The sequence below is a fragment of the Heteronotia binoei genome, chromosome 12 (assembly GCF_032191835.1).
Source record: "Heteronotia binoei isolate CCM8104 ecotype False Entrance Well chromosome 12, APGP_CSIRO_Hbin_v1, whole genome shotgun sequence".
Classification (NCBI taxonomy): Eukaryota; Metazoa; Chordata; class Lepidosauria; order Squamata; family Gekkonidae; genus Heteronotia; species Heteronotia binoei.
This window is the reverse complement of record NC_083234.1, coordinates 19,760,127-19,777,054: the sequence shown is the minus strand read 5'-3', so window position 1 is coordinate 19,777,054 and position 16,928 is coordinate 19,760,127. Positions and strand designations below refer to the sequence as shown.

Below are 16,928 nucleotides of genomic sequence, written 5' to 3'. Positions count from 1 at the left end.
TCCCAGATTCCAGGTGGGGCCAGGAGGTGTCCTGGAATTACAAACTGATCTGAAGAGAACAGATCAGTTTTCTGGGAGAAAATGGCTGCTTTGGAGGGTGCCCTCTATGGCACTGTACCCTGTTGAGCTGCCTCCTGTTCCCAAACACTGCCCTCCCCAAGGATCCTGTTCCCAAACACTGCCCTCCCCAAAGAGATTAGGATCCCTAATTTCCAGGATTTTCCCAAGCAGGAGTTGGCAACCCCATTTAGCAATGTTTCTGAATCCCTCCCCCAAAGGAATCTGCCCCTGAATTTGCCTCTCTAGTCTGAGTTACCTATGGTATAGAATTGTAGCTGTACCCATTTTCTATTTATGCATTCTGAATTTTTTCCCCCATAGATGTATGTATTTGGATACCTAATATCTCCCCTCCTGTAGCAGCCCTGTAGCCCAGGGTAGCCTGATCCTGCCAGAGCAGGGTCAGTACTTGGACAGGAGACTACCAAGGAAGACTAGGCAGAGGAAGGCAATGGTAAATAATCTCTGCTTATCTTGAGGTGGAACTTCATGGGGCTGCTGAGTCAGTTACTACTCAACAGCACAACAGTGCCCTTACGTGTTCTGCCATTTCATCTACTGCCTCCTTAAGACCAAAAATACTTGCTCAGCTTCCCCATTGGAATCATTTGTGGAAAAAAAGCTGAGGTGGGGGGAAATGGAGATACAAAGAAGATTTCCAAGATCTGACAAAATAGGGCCCATCTGGGTCATTCAGGTCCAGGCAAAGGCGATCCTGTACTACTCAACAAATCCCAGGCACCTGGTCACCCTGGTGCCTAAATTTCATTGTGATATTAAGTATTTTCAACAAATGTCTCTCTTTCTTTCATTGTCTCTTGGCTGCTCTTCTCCTGATAGTTTCCCCATTCCTTTTCCCTTTGGCAAATATACTCAGAAGACATTAGCTTCTGAAGGCTCTGTTCTGCTCCTAACCATGTGGATGGGGCAGAGCTTTCCAAAGATGACCAGATCTCAGCTCTGTTTATGGCCAGAGAGAGAAGCAGGCCTCAGATTCAGCGGGAGCTCGCAAGAGTGCAGCTCCTGAAGCTTTCTGAGAGTTCCACCTCCTCCTTCCCACCTTGTCCATTGAATAGTAGGTGCAGCTGCATAACAATCCCTGGATGAGCTCCACCACCTATTTTTGTACAAAATGACCCCTGGAGAGAAGGGATAGTGAACAAGAGCTGTTAGAAACATCAGTAACCAAGCTAAGAAAGAGAGAAGGGTGTTTTTTGTTGTTCTTTTATTTTAATTTGTTTTTGTATTAAACACAAGCCATTTATCTTTTAGCTTTGCTGTTTCTGCCCCCTCTCTCTAGCTTTAAGGTGGGACTGTGAGGTGGATATTCGTGGCATGAAAAGACATAATATAGCATTCACTTTGCGTTAATGTGCTGTAGGTAATGGAAGCTGGAGTCCCAAAGTATCTTGAAAATGTTTTCATTGAGATCCTAACACCCCATGAGCATGTTTGAAAGTCAGTCCCCTAGGCCAAGTTGATTTTTTTAAAAAATGTGTTTATTTACAGTTTGAATGCCTTTGAAAATGGGTATTTTATATATGGGTTAGAGGTTAGGGTTGTTTTTATTGTGATAACCCATTTTTATTTATATACTACAATGTGTTTTTTTATTATCAGCTTTCATAAAATTACAAGAAATGAAGATAGGCTAGAATGAAATTTTATGGCAGAAATAATAACTAGAACATATGGCTCCTGAAGAATTGGGGGGGGGGGGTGGATGGAGTGGAATTACTCCAAGTTCTAAATTTGAGGACTGGCTCCTAGATCCAAAGACCTGCAATTAAGGATAGCTTTTGTTTATTAGATTGTGTGTTATCTCACATCCCCCTCAAGATATCACAAAGACATTTATATTGGGCTTTTGGTAATATGCCAAGGTATTTACATGTAATTGATTAATTAATAGATTAAACTTTAATCGGTTGACAGCCCAAATAATAATGCAAATAATGTGTAATCTTTCTTTGCCATCAGGATTCAGTAATTGTGTTCAGCAGTCACATTCTATTTAAGAAGGGGCTGTTCTTGAATAGTGCGTGAGAAGAAATGCTGCGGGGAGGGGTGGTGACTCAGTGGTAGACAGGGGTGGAATTCTAGCAGGAGCTCTTTTGCATATTAGGCCACACACCCCTGATGTAGCCAATCCCCCAAGAGCTTAAAAGGCTCTTTTTTGTAAGCTCTTGGAGGATTGGCTACATTAGGGGTGTGTGGCCTAAGATGCAAAGCAGTTCCTGCTAGAATTCCAGCCCTGGCGGTAGAGCATCTGATTAGTGTGCAGAAGACCAAAGGGTTAAATCCATGGCATCTCCAGTTGAAAAGACCAGATAGGAGGTGATGAATTTCTTCCTGAGACACTGGAGAACTGCAGTCAGTCTGAGTATACAGTACTGACCATGATGGACCAGTGGTTTGATTCAGTACAAGGCAGCTTCATATAGTAGGGAGGGCCATGGGTCAGCAGTAGACAGATGGTTTCAGGTTCAATCCCTGGCATTTTCAGTTAAAAGCATCAGGCAGTAAGTGAGTTGCCGTGGAACCACAGCCATTCTGAGCAGACAATACTAAGCTTGATAAATGAATGGTCTGATGGGAGAGCCAGTTTGGTGTAGTGGTTAAGCACAGGAGAACTGGGTTTGATTCTCCACTCCTCCACATGCACCTGCTGATGCGACCTTGAATCTTGCTCTGTATTTGTGGTGCTTTCTTTCTACCTCTCCCTCTCATCCCTCCCCATCTATTTGTTCTGTATTTTGGGGACAACTGGGGGAGGGCTTTTAGTGTCCAGGCCCCACTGGTGGACCTCCTGATGACACCTGGGTTTTTTTGGCTACTGTGTGACAGAGTGTTGGACTGGATGGGCCATTGGCCTGATCCAACATGGCTTCTCTTATGTTCAGGTTATGGGGCCATGGGTCCCATACCAATCAGGGAACAGAGGAACTGATCTTGGGAGGGAGTTTGTTTGAGAAAACAACTTCAGTGCCTTGAAGGCCCTAACTTAAGCTGGGACAAAAGTGTTTTAAATAAATACACATGACTGCCATTTCGACTCACTGGCTGTTGGTTCTTCATGGAATGCATTTCCCAAGACAAAAGGTACAACGGCATCTCTACCATGAGTGACATTGGCAAACAACACAACCTGTGCCGGGACCATGCCTTTCGACTTTACCCCTTTTCCAGCATCCCACTTTGGCTATGTGGCAGCTGCTAGTAGGAGCTTGAGAGATATTTTGCTGTTTCCATTTCATGTCCTTCCCCACCCCATCCAGTGCCGGCAGTCTGTGCTTGATCCTCTATTGTCCTCTAGCGTACAGTTAGAATATTAGCTCCTGAGTCAGAAGCTGAGAAAACGAACTCCCGGCAGCCTCTCCCGGACGTAGAGTAATTCATTACCTACCTTGATTTCCACTTAAAATGTACTTTAACTACACTTCCAGCTACAAACCCTAAATCACCCTCGTGTTCACAAAAAGTCCATCATTTTTTATTTTATTGCACGGCGTTGGCATGACATAATCCCTTCCTGAGCGTCTCGGAGTGCTTTACGGATCAATAAATTACTTACCTGCACGTCAGAGGCAATGTATGCAAGGCCACTGCAGTTCCTCTGCACTCAGCCAGCTTCCCTTGGAAAAGCTTGCGTCTGCACCAGCCACTGACACATTGGGAGGGCGCCGGAAGGAAGGGATAGAGGGAAGGAGGAACGAGTAATGTGAAGCATGGGTCTCCTTTCTCTGTCATGCCTCAGGGCACCAAGGCCATGAAGGTTCTTGACCCTGGTCTTGTGCTAAATAATGGGCCAGAAAACCACATGTTTTTGTTCAACACATAAAATTCCATATGATATTCCAGGTTTACCAGGTGTACATTAACATTGCTTAGATCAGTGATCTCCAACATGATGTCCAGGGGCAGCCCATTCCTTGCTTCCCAAAGTATATTTGCTCCAAAGTAAATAGCTAATTTTGGCTTTCCTCCAGCTGTTTGGAGCGGTAGGTTCTTCAGAAGAGGAGTCCAAAAAGGATAGCTTTTCTATCTGCAGCCATTGATTTTTTTTTCTTTGCATTGCAAGATAACATTTCACTTTAGACCAACCCCAAATAAATGGTGATTGGACCTAGCTGCCATGGCAGCCATTTGGTGGTGGTGGCCCCCTCAGTGTTCTCAAAATTCCAGAAGTACCAGCGGGCTTTTCAAGGCTAGGGACTCTTGGTTTAGACTTTGGGATAACTAAAAATAAAAATTGGGTGGAAGTTCAGGTTTCACATAAGAAATGGATTTTGAGAAGGGGCTGGAGGAGCTTGCATCACGTAGGCATCCTGGGGGAGGGAGTTTCACACATCAAGGTCTGCAAAAGCCAAGCTTTGAGTACCAGCCACTCAGCTGTGGATGATGATGTTGGATGAGTGAAGGTGCTCTGAGTTTGATAATCAGTCTAGAGGATCCATCGACCAAAACAGTACAGTTCCACAAAAGCTTCCAGGAAAAATCACTTCCAGGAAAAATCATGCAATTACCTTGCAACAAAAAAACACCCTCTGGTTTGCCTCGTAGTGGTTGCCCCATACCACAGTGTGAACATGAAAGTGGAATGCTTGTTGGGGAGATTTGTGGCTCTCATCTCATCCTTTCATGTGGATCAGATGAACTCTGGTGCATTTTGTATATAGAGAGAGAGAGCTCTGGTCCCTGCCATCTTTAGAACTAGGCTAGAACCAAATTTCTTGCAGCACTTTTGAAGGGCTTAAACTCCTCCTCACAAGCAGATTTTTCTTATCATGGATACCGACTTGTTCATTTCACACACAATGTTATGTCATTCCCTGCCAGCCAAGAAAACGTGCTCAAAAGTTGTTTCTGAGGGATGAAAGGTTTAACATGATGAGTATCTTTGCATTCAGTTACTTTACTGTGGTTATTTATGATTTATGTTTTATGTTCTTTGTGATGGATTGCAATGGCCTTTGGCTATATGCAATAACTGCTCTCACTGGTCCAGTTTTTAAGAAGCCAGAAGTGTAAGAATTGTCATTGTCAGCTTGACTTAGCCATGTTTCATTTTCTCCTTATGTCTTTGCAGTTCCTCCCAAAATTGTTGAGATCTCTTCAGACATCTCCATCAATGAAGGCGGCAACATCAGCCTCACCTGCATAGCCACAGGGAGGCCAGACCCCATGATCACTTGGAGGCACATTTCACCCAAAGGTAAGGCCTGTGACACACTGTGGGCCCTGGTATGGGCACTATCCTTCTTCTGAATGATGAGATTTCTTGATGTCAGACTTGTTGGAAGTCCGTGATGATTTTGGCAGTGTGCCAGCGGAAACATAACCAGACGGGGCACTGTTTTGCTTCTGTAAGGCTTTGAGAAACACCTAGCGTATTCATATTATGATAGTTGGTATTGGTCACAGGTGGTTCCATGCAAGCAGAAACCCAAGTCAAGATGCAATAAGTTTAACTTAGCACAAGCGGCCTCCACAGTCTTTTTCTTGCATTCACACTTGTGCAGGAGCTCTAATGCAAGCCAAAAAAATAAACTGTGCCAGATCCAACTCCTTTGGTATAGTACAGGGGTGACCAAACTTGCTTAACATACTAAGAGCCACATAGAATAAATGCCAGATGTTTGAGAGCTGCAAGACATGAGTGTCACAGGGAGGGAGGGAAATAGATGGGGAGGAGGGAGGGAGAAGTGGGAAGAAAGCAGTGTTGACTTTAAATGCATTCTCCAAGCCGCTAGCTGGCTTGGAGAAGTGATTTAAAGACCGACATGGCAGTTTGAGAGAAACACAATATCGTGAAAGAGCCACATGAGGCTCCCGAGCCACAGTTTGGCCACCCCTGGTATAGTACCTGTATAGGTAGCCTGTGCTTGGAATTGTCATTAATGTTCTAGTGTTGAAGAACCACTGTGATCACGGGATATACGTTTGTGCATACGTTTGTGCAAAAGCTTTTTGCATGTGATTGTAGTTATGAACATATTCTTGGGATTCTAGATAAGGCTGTGTTCCCCTGTCCATGAGCACTCACACAGCAACGTCCCACAGCTGTTTGCATGTGCTGTGTAGAAGACGTATGTACAGAAATGACTTACAGCAAGAAAATCACATTATTTGGAGTTGAAGCAGCAAGTTGGACTAAAATGCAGGGAAATGGAATTTGGTAACAGTCCTTTCCGGACAGTTCCGCTTTAGAGGGTAAGTTGTGGATCACTTAGCTAAATCCTCTTCCACAAAAAAGGAAAGGAAAAGAACCCCTACTGTCTATAGAAAAGTCAGGGGTGGGATTCTAGCAGGAGCTCCTTTGCATATTAGGCCATACACCTCGAATGTAGCCAATCCTCCAAGAGCTTACAAGGCTCTTTTTGGTAAGCTTTTGGAAGACTGGCTGCATCAGGGGTGTGTGGCCTAATATGCAAAGGAGCTCCTGCTAGAATTCCACCCCTGGGAAAGGTGGTATGTCATTGACTTTACCCAAGCTCATATGCCAGCTTTTAATTTACAGAACTTTATCTATATAAGAAAATGGTACAGTCCGGTGGGGGCTATACCTTCTACCACATCTGTTCATCTGAAACCATCCTGAGTTAAGGACACAGAGTGTCACAGCAGCATCCCAGCTCTTATTAGCACCCTCCCTGAGTGATGCGACACAGCGTGGCAATAACATTTAGTAGAGTCGCCCTCAGATTTAACACAAACTGAAGTTTCACGTTGTACGTTTAGGTCTCAGCTGGGGGAAAATACCTTGACTGTTTTAAAGGTTTTTGATAAGACGGGTGGAATTTCTTAGGGTGGCTCTGCACCTTGCTTAGCTATTTTCTTGATGCGTGACCCGTCTAATGCCGATCTGACCTCTGCCTGTTTCTCATGACCTCTGCTGTCCTGATTGATCATTCCAGGACCTGCCAGACACTCCTGGGCTTTTGCTCCAGCTGCTACGTGTCACTTACAGGTGTCGCCACCACCGCTCACTTTCTGCGAGGATGTCTTCTCTCTCGGCTGTCATCCATCCAGTTTCTTTCCCTCTGAGCGATCTTTCCCTGCCTTTGGACCAGATGTCTCCATTTTACTTAGGATTTAGCTGCTATGGAAACAGCCAAAGCACCAAGGGGAGAGAAGCAAGCTAATCAGAAATTACCTGTGGAGTTAGGTAATTTACTGGAGCTGTTTTCACGAGATCTCCTGCCCAGATTACATGGCTCTGCATTAACAGCCTGGTCATCCTTTAAAATGGGGTGGGGGCCTCTTGGGTGACATTCAGCAGAACTACCAAACGTTCCCTCTATTCAAAGAGAGAATGTGATTCTTGAACAACATTCAAATTGGAGGCCAGAGTAGCACCTTGGAGGCCAATAAGATTTTGGGGAAAATAAGCTTTCAAGAGTCAAAACTCCATTGGTTGTTGTAGATTTTCTGGGTTCTGTGGTCGTGGTCTTGGCATTGTGAGACCTGATGTTTCACCAGCAACTGTGACTGGCATCCTCAGAGGTGTGACCCAGAAAACTGGAGTTCTCTCTGGGTCAAATTGAGAAGAAGTTGGTAGGCATGTAATTTATATCTACTTAGGCAGGGGGGGTAGGGCTGAGTCATTATCTTGTGGGAGCTTCCTGGACTGGGGCACACTAATGGAGGAGCTTACCTGAGGGGATTCTTTTGTACATGGATTGGCTATTGAAATTCTAATCTTATCTGTAGTGCTGTTGTAAGCTGTAGGGCATTTTGTGTTTTTCAGGACTGGAAGCCGTGCCCTATTCATTTTTAAACTTCCTTCCTTCCTGTTGAAATTGTATTTATGTTTCTGGATTTCAATGACTTCTCTGTGTAATTTAACAAGGTAATTGGATGTGTTGTCCAGCATTACAGTGTCTTGGAATAAGATATAATGTCCTGTTTAAGTTAGGCTATGTTCAGCCACTGCTGATTTTTCAGGTTGGCCAAGTCTGCAGTGTCTTTCATGTTCTTTTCTTCTTGTCTGGATGCTATGTTATGTGGTCTCGATGTCAAAGCTCCCTTTCTCACATACATATTGGAGTGGGGATCTGTGAGTCCTTGGGTTTGGTCACACAATGTGTTGAGTCCGTGTTAAACTGATCCAGTTTGGTCCCAAATATCTTTGTTCCAAATATTATTGATCAGACCGCCATACTGCAGTTCGAATCACTCCTCTGCCATCCTCTGAAATTGTCCTCTGCCATCCACACGTTGGCACCCTGCCATTCTGTTTTGTTTCTTCCGCTATTATACGCATAAGTGCATAATGTGCATAAGTGCATGCGTATATGTCAGAAAACATTTTATATGTGGTTATGCGCATATCGCTAAGTAGTTTAAAAAATGGCGACCATAAACCAGATGTCTGAGGCTCCTTTTGCTTCAGACATCCGGCAGTTGGTCAAGAACTATCCAGAAAAAGAAAACTACGAGTTGAAACCGGACAACTCAAAAAACACCGCAAAGAAGCAGGTAACAAAATAATCCAGATCGAAGAAGGGGTTTTTTTTTGGGGGGGGGGGGCACAATGAAGCAGATGTTGCAATATGATCAGCCACTTTTAATCCGGTAAGAAACAGCAGCAACAACTGATTAAACTGTGCGTCTGAACAGGACCCTTTTGTTCCAGTCTGAAGGTGGGAGGGGTGATGCAAAACAAAGAACTCAGGATGCAGAGGTCCACAATGTAATCCACAATGTAATCAGCTAGATTAGAACAGAGGAGAAATGCTTAGGAGCAGAAAATTAACACCTGTAGTGAGAGGCTGCCCTGACCTGGAGAGCCCAGGTAAGCCCAATCTCGTCAGATCTTGGAAGTTAAGCAGGGGTGACCTGGCCCAGTGTTTGGAGGAGAGACCTCCAAGGAATACCAGGGTCACTGCTCAGAGACAAGCAATAGCAAACCATCACTGAACATCTCTTGCCTTGAAAACCTTCTGGGGTCACCATAAATCAGCTATGACTTGACCACCAGTTAGATGCGAACACCCTTCTTGTACCTGAGATGTATCAATGACATTTTTCATGGATTAGATACATGAGGAGGAAGCACCAGAGAAGTCTCTAAGGTGCTACTAGACTCCAAGCTAGCTGTTCTATTGCAGACCAATGTGGCTGCCCTCTGAAATGATGGACAACATGGCCATTTAAGCCCCAGAACAGCCCACAATACCCATGACTCTTCTCCTCTGGGTCTTTCCCTCTAACCCAGTGGCTCCCAAACTTTTTGGCACCAGGGACCAGTTTCATGGAAGACCATTTTTCCATGGACCAGTGGGGGTGGGTGCTGGGGGTTTTGCCACCCTAGGCTGTCCCCCTCCCATACTCCATCCCTGCTGCCCATGGGGGTCTTTAAATGGGGGGGGAGACTGGGGCTGTTTCTGCCACCTCCCCACTAGGTGGCCAGGTGACAGAAGGCCAATCTGCCTCCCCCTCCCATTTAAGTACCCCCACTGATCAGCAAGGGTCTGTAAATGAGGGGTAACCTAAGGTCGCAGCAGCGCTGCCTCTTTCATTACCCTGGGTCCAAGGAGGGTGAGGGCGGTGCAGCACCTCTGCCTCATTCTGCTATCTGGTTGCTAACAGGCCACGGACCGGGACTGGTCCACAGCCCGGTGGTCGAGGACCCCTGCTCTAACCCAATCTAGCAGAATTCTGTTCTGTTCCATTTTTGGTCTTCATTAGTGTGATGCATACTTACCAGCTTGGCACAGACAAAGCCTTCGGAGTGCAAATTGTTCATTCTTCTACTCATCACGTTCCCAATTATGCATTCAGATGCTCAGATACGTTCTCTTCTATTGGTTGAGAGAACTGACGCTAGCCCGGGATGCCTAAATACCTTTTCATTATCTTCACAAATACGTCTGTATTTCCAAAGGTGGCATCCCGTGTTTGGGATATTTACCCACAAAAACTGATAGGCAATTTTCACAATGTAGATCCAAATAATGGTTTTGCCCAGCGTGAGTGCTATTTTCTGCAACGAGCTTTAATTGCGCAGGATGTACTTCATTCAAAAGCATATAGATATATCTCTAAGTGGTACACGTCAGATTGGAATGATTGCTAAGTGTTACAGGTGCATTATTGTCTGCATTTGGCTTAATTACACGTCAGCTTGCATATTCTTCTGCCTTTCAAGGATCCGAACAGCTGTAACACAGGGCAAGAACTACATTCTCTGCTGCTTCCAGAGGTGAGATTAGATCTAATGGGCTTAAGTAACAGGAGGGTAAGTTTCCATTGAACAATAGGTAAACTTTCCTATTGGGAAGAGCGATCTAACAATGGAAATGGTGACATGAGCGTGTCTGTGGGGGTGTCTTTTAGAAGCTGGAGATTCTCAAGCTGAGGTTTAGTAACAGTCTAGCTTTGGATTTCCTGTGTCAAATAAGGGCTTTATATTAAATAGAGTCTGCTCTGTCTTCTCTTCTCTTCTCTTCTCTTCTCTTCTCTTCTCTTCTCTTCTCTTCTCTTCTCTTCTCTTCTCTTCTCTTCTCTTCTCTTCTCTTCTCTTCTCTTCTCTTCTCTTCTCTTCTCTTCTCCCCTTTTTCTTTTTTGAGCCTATTAAAGCACCCAAGCTGGCCTTATCTCATCAGATCTCAGAAGCTGATCAAGGTTGGTCCTGGTTAATACTTGGATGGGAGTCCACTAAAGAAGCCCATGGTTGTTACACAGAGGCAGACAATTGCAGATGACTTCTGTTCATCTCTTGCCTTGAAAAACCTATGAGGTGGCCATAAATTGGCTGCAACTTGATGGCACTTCCATTAGAATATAATAGAAGCCATGTTGGATCAAGCTAATGGCCAGGGCCATAGCCCACGGGAGGGCACAGGGGTGGTGCCCCTACAGAATCTCCAGCAACCCCCCTCCAATCTTCCCTCTCAATGAAAGGGAAGATTGGGTGGGGGTCCTGCAGATTTGATAGGAGGCACCACCCCTGTGTCCCCCTGCTGGCTACATCCCTGCCAATGGCCCATCCAGTCCAACACTCTATGCCACACAGTGGCCAAAACCCAGGTGCCATCAGGAGGTTCACCAGTGGGGCCAGGACACTAGAAGCCTTCTTGCTGCTGCCCCCCAAACACCAAGGTTACAAAGCATCACTGCCTCAGATATAGCATTCTATACGTTGTGGCTAACAGCCACTAATAAACCTCAGCTCCATCTCCTCTTGAAGCTGCCTAAGCTTAAAGCACGTCTTTTGCATTCAGGAGATGCCAGAATCAGTCCATGGCAACTGAGGAAAGGATCTCTGCCTCTCCTTGGAGAGTCGTTGCCTGGGGCTGGCCCTAGACTGTCTGGCACCCTAGGCGAGGCTGACTTCTGCCCCCCCCCCCCCAAGCACTGATGTCACCAAGTCACGTGAAGGGCACTCAATGTGGCACCTCCACAAGTCAGTGCCCTAGACAATTGCCTAGTTTTCCCAGTGGCGGGGCCGGCCTTGCCCCTAGCATCAGAGGACAGTGCTAAGCTAGACGGACCAGTGTTCTGACTTAGTTTAAGACACTTTGATATGTTCATAAGCATCCTCCTTTGTTCAGATTACTTGGGATACAGCCCTCCTCCAAAAAGAAACATTTCTGAGCCTCTGTATTCAGAATCTGTCATTTCCGCGCAGAAAGTGAAACATCATGGCTGTCTGCAGCATCCCTAATCCAACCACTTGACTTGCTTTGCTTAGAAGATAAATTTCCAGTGGATGGTTCTTTGTTTGGGGGGGGGGGGGGGACACTGCTGCCGCCACTGATCTCTCTGAATGCTCAAGGCCCATGGGGATAGAGAAGCCTTCTGTGCCTCCGCGTATGTCTTCATTCAAGGGTGGCTTCCTTTCCAAATTCTTCTGGCTGTCAACTGTAATAGAATCAAATTGCAGCCAAGGGAGGGAAGGACCATAGCTCAGCAGGAGAGAACTCACTTGGCAGCAAAAGCCCCCCATCCTCCCACCACCGGGTTCTGTTCCTGGGATCTCCTTTCCAAGGGTCTCATGGCTGGAGAAAGATTCTCTGCCTGAGACCTTGGAGAGCAGATGCCAGCCAGAATGGACTGTGCAGCGTCCTGGGAGCCCACAATCTGAGTTGGGGGCAAATGACAGGCCTGGGTTATTCAGGCTGCTCTGCAAAACTTTCATCCGATTTAATTCCAAACAAGGCTTTATGGTGAACAGAGGAGAAATACTAATGCCGTGTGTAGCATCTTTTTGCTTCCTACCTGGAACTGGGCAACATTTAAACACGGCACTCTGTAGAAACCAAAACTGAGCTTAAGCCTTGGGATTTGTAAGAATGAATTTTCAGACCAAAGATTCTCCAAGTCCAGCAGTCCAGTTTCCAACAGTGACCAGCCACATACCCTTGAAGGCTCACACTAAGGGACGGTATTGATTACAGCTGATCCATGCTGAAATCATCTCATGGATGGAGCCTCTGTAAGTGAAGAAGAAGACTGTAGATTTATATCCCACCCTTCTCTCTGAATCAGAGTCTCAGAGCGGCTCACAATCCCCGTTATCATCTTCCCCCTCGACAGACACCCTGTGAGGTGGGTGGGGCTGAGAGAGCTCTCACAGCAGCTGCCCTTTTCAGCAGGTGCAAGTGAAGAAGTGGAATCAAACCCGGTTCTCCCAGATAAAAGTTCGCACACTCAACCACTACACCAAACTGACTCGGTGGAGACAGGAACGCTGGCAGTCTTCACAGGCTTTCCAACAAAGATCCCTTTGGAGCCCCTGCAATACCATGTTTGGTCCCTTTCACCATCAGAAGAACATTATGATGAGAACAGGGAGAACCAGTTGGCTTTGGCCCCTTGGAATTTCATACTCCTAGATGCCCTCTCTTCCCCTGACCTGAATGGCCTAAGTTTAGCCTGATCTTGTCAGATCTCAGAAGCTAAGCAGGGTCAGCCTTGGTTAGCGCTTGGATGGGAGACCACCAAGGAAGTCCAGGGTTGCTATGCAGAGGCAGGCAATGCTGGACCACCTCTGTTCCTCTGCCTTGAAAACCCTACAGGGAGTTGGCATCCGTCAACTGTGATTTGACAGCCCTTTCCACCACCAGGCACCCTCTCTTCACAACCATGCATGGTGATTCCACTGCGACATGCTCTCTGCGCATGTATTTGAACAGCCTTGTGGCCTGCCCCGCAGCCTGCTGCCGCGAATAGTTGAATTCCATATTTGCAGTACAAGAGGCACTCTTTTTTCTGTGTCTTGTACCAGCTGCTCTCCTTGGAGGCATCTGTCAAGTCATGATTTTTAAAAAGTGGAGAAAGATAATGACATGATTAATATAAGGAAGCCTGGTATCTGATTTTCTGATTTGTTTTTCTTCCTTCCTTTCATTCTCCACTGAAAGTAGATTGTGAGGACCTCACATTCAGGGACTTTGTATCTTCTGCGCTCTGGTACGCTGCTATCATTACGTGAATGTTTAGTGATGGTTAGTAATAGCAGCGGGGTGTAGTTTTCACTGCAGGGGGGGTGGAAAGATCCAGGCATGGTTGCCTCTGCCTTTGTTTCTCCACAGCTCAGGAGGCCTTTCAAAGCCTCCTGCGTTGGACCCATCTCTTTCAGTCTCTCTTGGCTGAAAAGCACCTTCGCTTCGTTAGCTCGGGCCCAAAAACTTTAATTGGCGTCACATGTTCGGCCCAAGCCGGCAGCTGTCACGACATGAGATGCTATTAAGCGCAGAAGGTGTCAGGCCTGTGTTGGCACCTGGTAGGGGCAGACTGCGACAGCCTGAAGCAGTGCCGAGATGGTTGTTGTCAGAGTCCGGTGAGGGGCTGAGATTGTTACCGTGGCAGGCAAGAGATACTTCCTCTGCAGTGCCAAGTGAGCAGGCATTGGGGGGGGGGGGGGAGCAGCATGCTGAAGGTCACCCGATAGAACGGCGTGTGGGAGGCAGGCAGACTATTTCTCTGCATGGAGAACAGACCTCCTCTCCCTAGGCCCCATCCACAGAGACACACACACACAGGTCTGTCAGCCTTACTGAGAACTTGTTCAGTAGAGTTATAGAGTTGCTCTATAATTAATTGGGTTCAGCCGCAGACCTTTCAGTCTGTTAACAATGACAGAAGTTTGAATATCTCATCGCACTGCAGAGACAGGCTATGCAGAGATGTTAGCCTGAACTCTTGATTCTCCAGCCGCTTGGTTTGCATTCCAAATTGACCCCCAGCTCCGGGAAGGGATGGAGCCCGAGTGATTAGGATGTCTGAGAGCATTTGGCCCCGAGGCAAAATTGTTGGTCCTCTCGCCTTTTGCAATTTCCATATTATAATTATTTCTCAGATGTGCCCCTCTCACTCTCCATCCGGCTCCCACAATGCAGAGCAATGCAAAAGAAGACTTATATTCAACAAGGTTTTCTCTTTTTTTAAAGGTAGTGATTAAGGAAGAAATAAGATTTTTGTGCGCATGCGTGCTCAGAATTTATCAGAATTCCGTCGAAATGCTTTGCTTTGGTTACACTATTTAGAGGGTGGACAAAACGGATGGAAGTTGGAGATTCCAGCAGTGGAAGCTAAGTGTGCCACCATGACTGGAAGTAAGGATTATTCATTTCCGGTTTGGAGCCCTGTAGCGCCACCACGACAGATAGTCAGAACATGGTATTACAGTCTACCAGTCCAGCACAGATTAGGTGTCACAGGGGCAATAGAGTTTTTAAAGCTGCTGATTTAAACATGGCTTCTCAATTACACTGTGATTCTGAACACAGTTAACACCTTTATAAGTCCACTGAAGTCTGTGGGCTTAGAAGGCTTAGAATTCTGCTTTGGATTGCACTGTAAGTCAATTGACTCAGGAACAGACTGAGCTGCTTGTAGACTGCCAAGCATTGCAGTCCTGGCTTGCTCGCAGTCCACCAGCCCTGACGCCAGCTCTTTGCAAGCAAGAACAGACAAAGGTCTTAGAGAGATTAGACTTTTCTGAGTAAATTCATGTGCTTGTGAAAGGAAACCTGCAGCCAATGAAGTATTTTAAGGGTGATGCTATGTATGTTCCAAAGCATTTTAGGGGTGCACATAGGTTTGTGTGCTGTGTTTCTGTTGTCACAGTCTCCTCTAGCCCTGCAGCATTGACACTGTCTGAAGATACGTGAATAAGGAATTGGAGTGTTCTAGTTAAGGAAGTCTGGTTATGGGCAATCCATGGTTTCCATGGCAACTGCTTTCTCCTTCAGTGGAATCTCTTGTGTTGTCAAGGTGATGGTGGTGTTGGCATGGACCTTACTGGAGCCTCTTGGATAAAGTGTCACCATAAACTGTTGGCGCAGAAAAGGGCAGGGCAGTAGATCTGTGCATTACTAGGAACAAACAAAAAAGGCAGAAGATAACAAGGAAGTGCCTCTTAATTAACACTGCAGCACGCAGTTTATGTTGAGGGGACCTGCTCATCTAAGGCTGCAAATACGAGAAATAAATAAACAATGATTTCTTTAGAACAGCAGTACTCATTGTGTGGGTCACAGAGAGCCACATCTGCAATTGCCCTCAACCAAAAGACCCATTTTTGAGGATTGCACCTCAGGGAGGTTGGCAGCTGACCAATTCCTCTGTTTCAAGGTGAAAGTCAGTTGGCTACTAGCCATGATGAGTAAAGGGAACCTCCATGTTCAGACGTGGCAAACCTCTGAATGCCAGTGCCAAGTAGAGTTGCCAAGTGCCCTGTAGCCTCCAGCAGGGGACTTTCTGTTTGTGCGATGTGATGATATCAATCGCAAGGGAAGTCATTGCACTGGCGACATCACGTGCCAGCCGCTCTAGGTATTTTTGGAGAAAACTCTATGGTTTTCCCAGATGCTCTAGCAATTTGGGAGGGGAAAACTCTATGGTACCTATTGAAACACAGTTTTCCCTCCCAAATTGCTAAAGCATCTGGGAAAACCATAGAGTTTTCCCAGAAACGCCTAGAGTGGCCTGCGCACGATGTCACCAGTGCGATGACATCACCTATACGGGATATCATAAACAGATCCCTGACGGAAGGGCTTTTCTCAGCGCCGCTTAAAGAGGCTGTGGTCCGTCCGCTCCTAAAAAAACCATCTTTAGACCCGGCCCAATTGGCACACTATAGGCCGGTCTCAAAATTGCCCTTCCTGGGCAAACTTATTAAGAGGGCAGTGGCGAGGCAGCTACAGACTTTCCTGGAGGACGCTTCCATCCTTGACCCACTTCAGTCCGGCTTTCGCCCAGGTCACGGGACGGAGACGGTGTTGGTTGCCCTGGTGGATGACCTTCAATGGCATCTGGATCGGGGTGGCTCAGCAGTGCTGATGCTGTTGGACCTATCGGCGGCGTTCGATACGGTTGACCATTGGTTACTGACTTGCCGCCTCGCCGACGCGGGGATTCAGGGGCTGGCCTTGCAGTGGCTTTCCTCCTTCCTTGAAGGTCGGGGACAAAGGGTCGCAATTGGGGGGGGGGGAACTATCCCGGAGGCACACACTTAATTGTGGAGTGCCCCAGGGAGTGGTTCTCTCCCTGATGTTATTTAACATCTATATGCGACCTCTTGCCCAGATTGCCCGAAGGTATGGGCTGGGGTGTCACCAATATGCTGATGACACCCAGCTCTATCTACTTATGGACGGCCGACCAGTCTGCGCCCCAGAAAATCTAGACCGGGCACTACAGGCCGTGGCTGAGTGGCTCAGACTGAGTGGACTGAGACTGAATCCTGCGAAGACAGAGGTCCTTTGTTTGGGCCGTCGAGGACCAGGAGGGGAAATCCCCCTGCCAGCTTTTGACGGTGCGCCACTGATGGCGGCGGACAGGGTCAAGAGCCTGGGGGTGCTACTAGAGCCATCCCTAAAGATGGAGGCTCAGATAGCGACCACTGCCAAGTC

At 46.7% G+C, this 16,928-nt stretch overlaps 1 protein-coding gene across 9 annotated transcripts in view; it reads left to right on the top strand.

Moving 5' to 3' along the window:
• The window catches only part of NTM (neurotrimin), a 1,406,997-nt gene that overhangs the window by 1,221,718 nt on the left and 168,351 nt on the right, over positions 1-16,928 (top strand). For all 9 annotated transcript variants that reach the window (XM_060250804.1, XM_060250798.1, XM_060250803.1 and 6 more), the window contains one exon: positions 5,150-5,275. In XM_060250804.1, the coding sequence (XP_060106787.1) occupies positions 5,150-5,275 (126 nt within the window). The remainder of the gene's footprint in view (positions 1-5,149; positions 5,276-16,928) is intronic.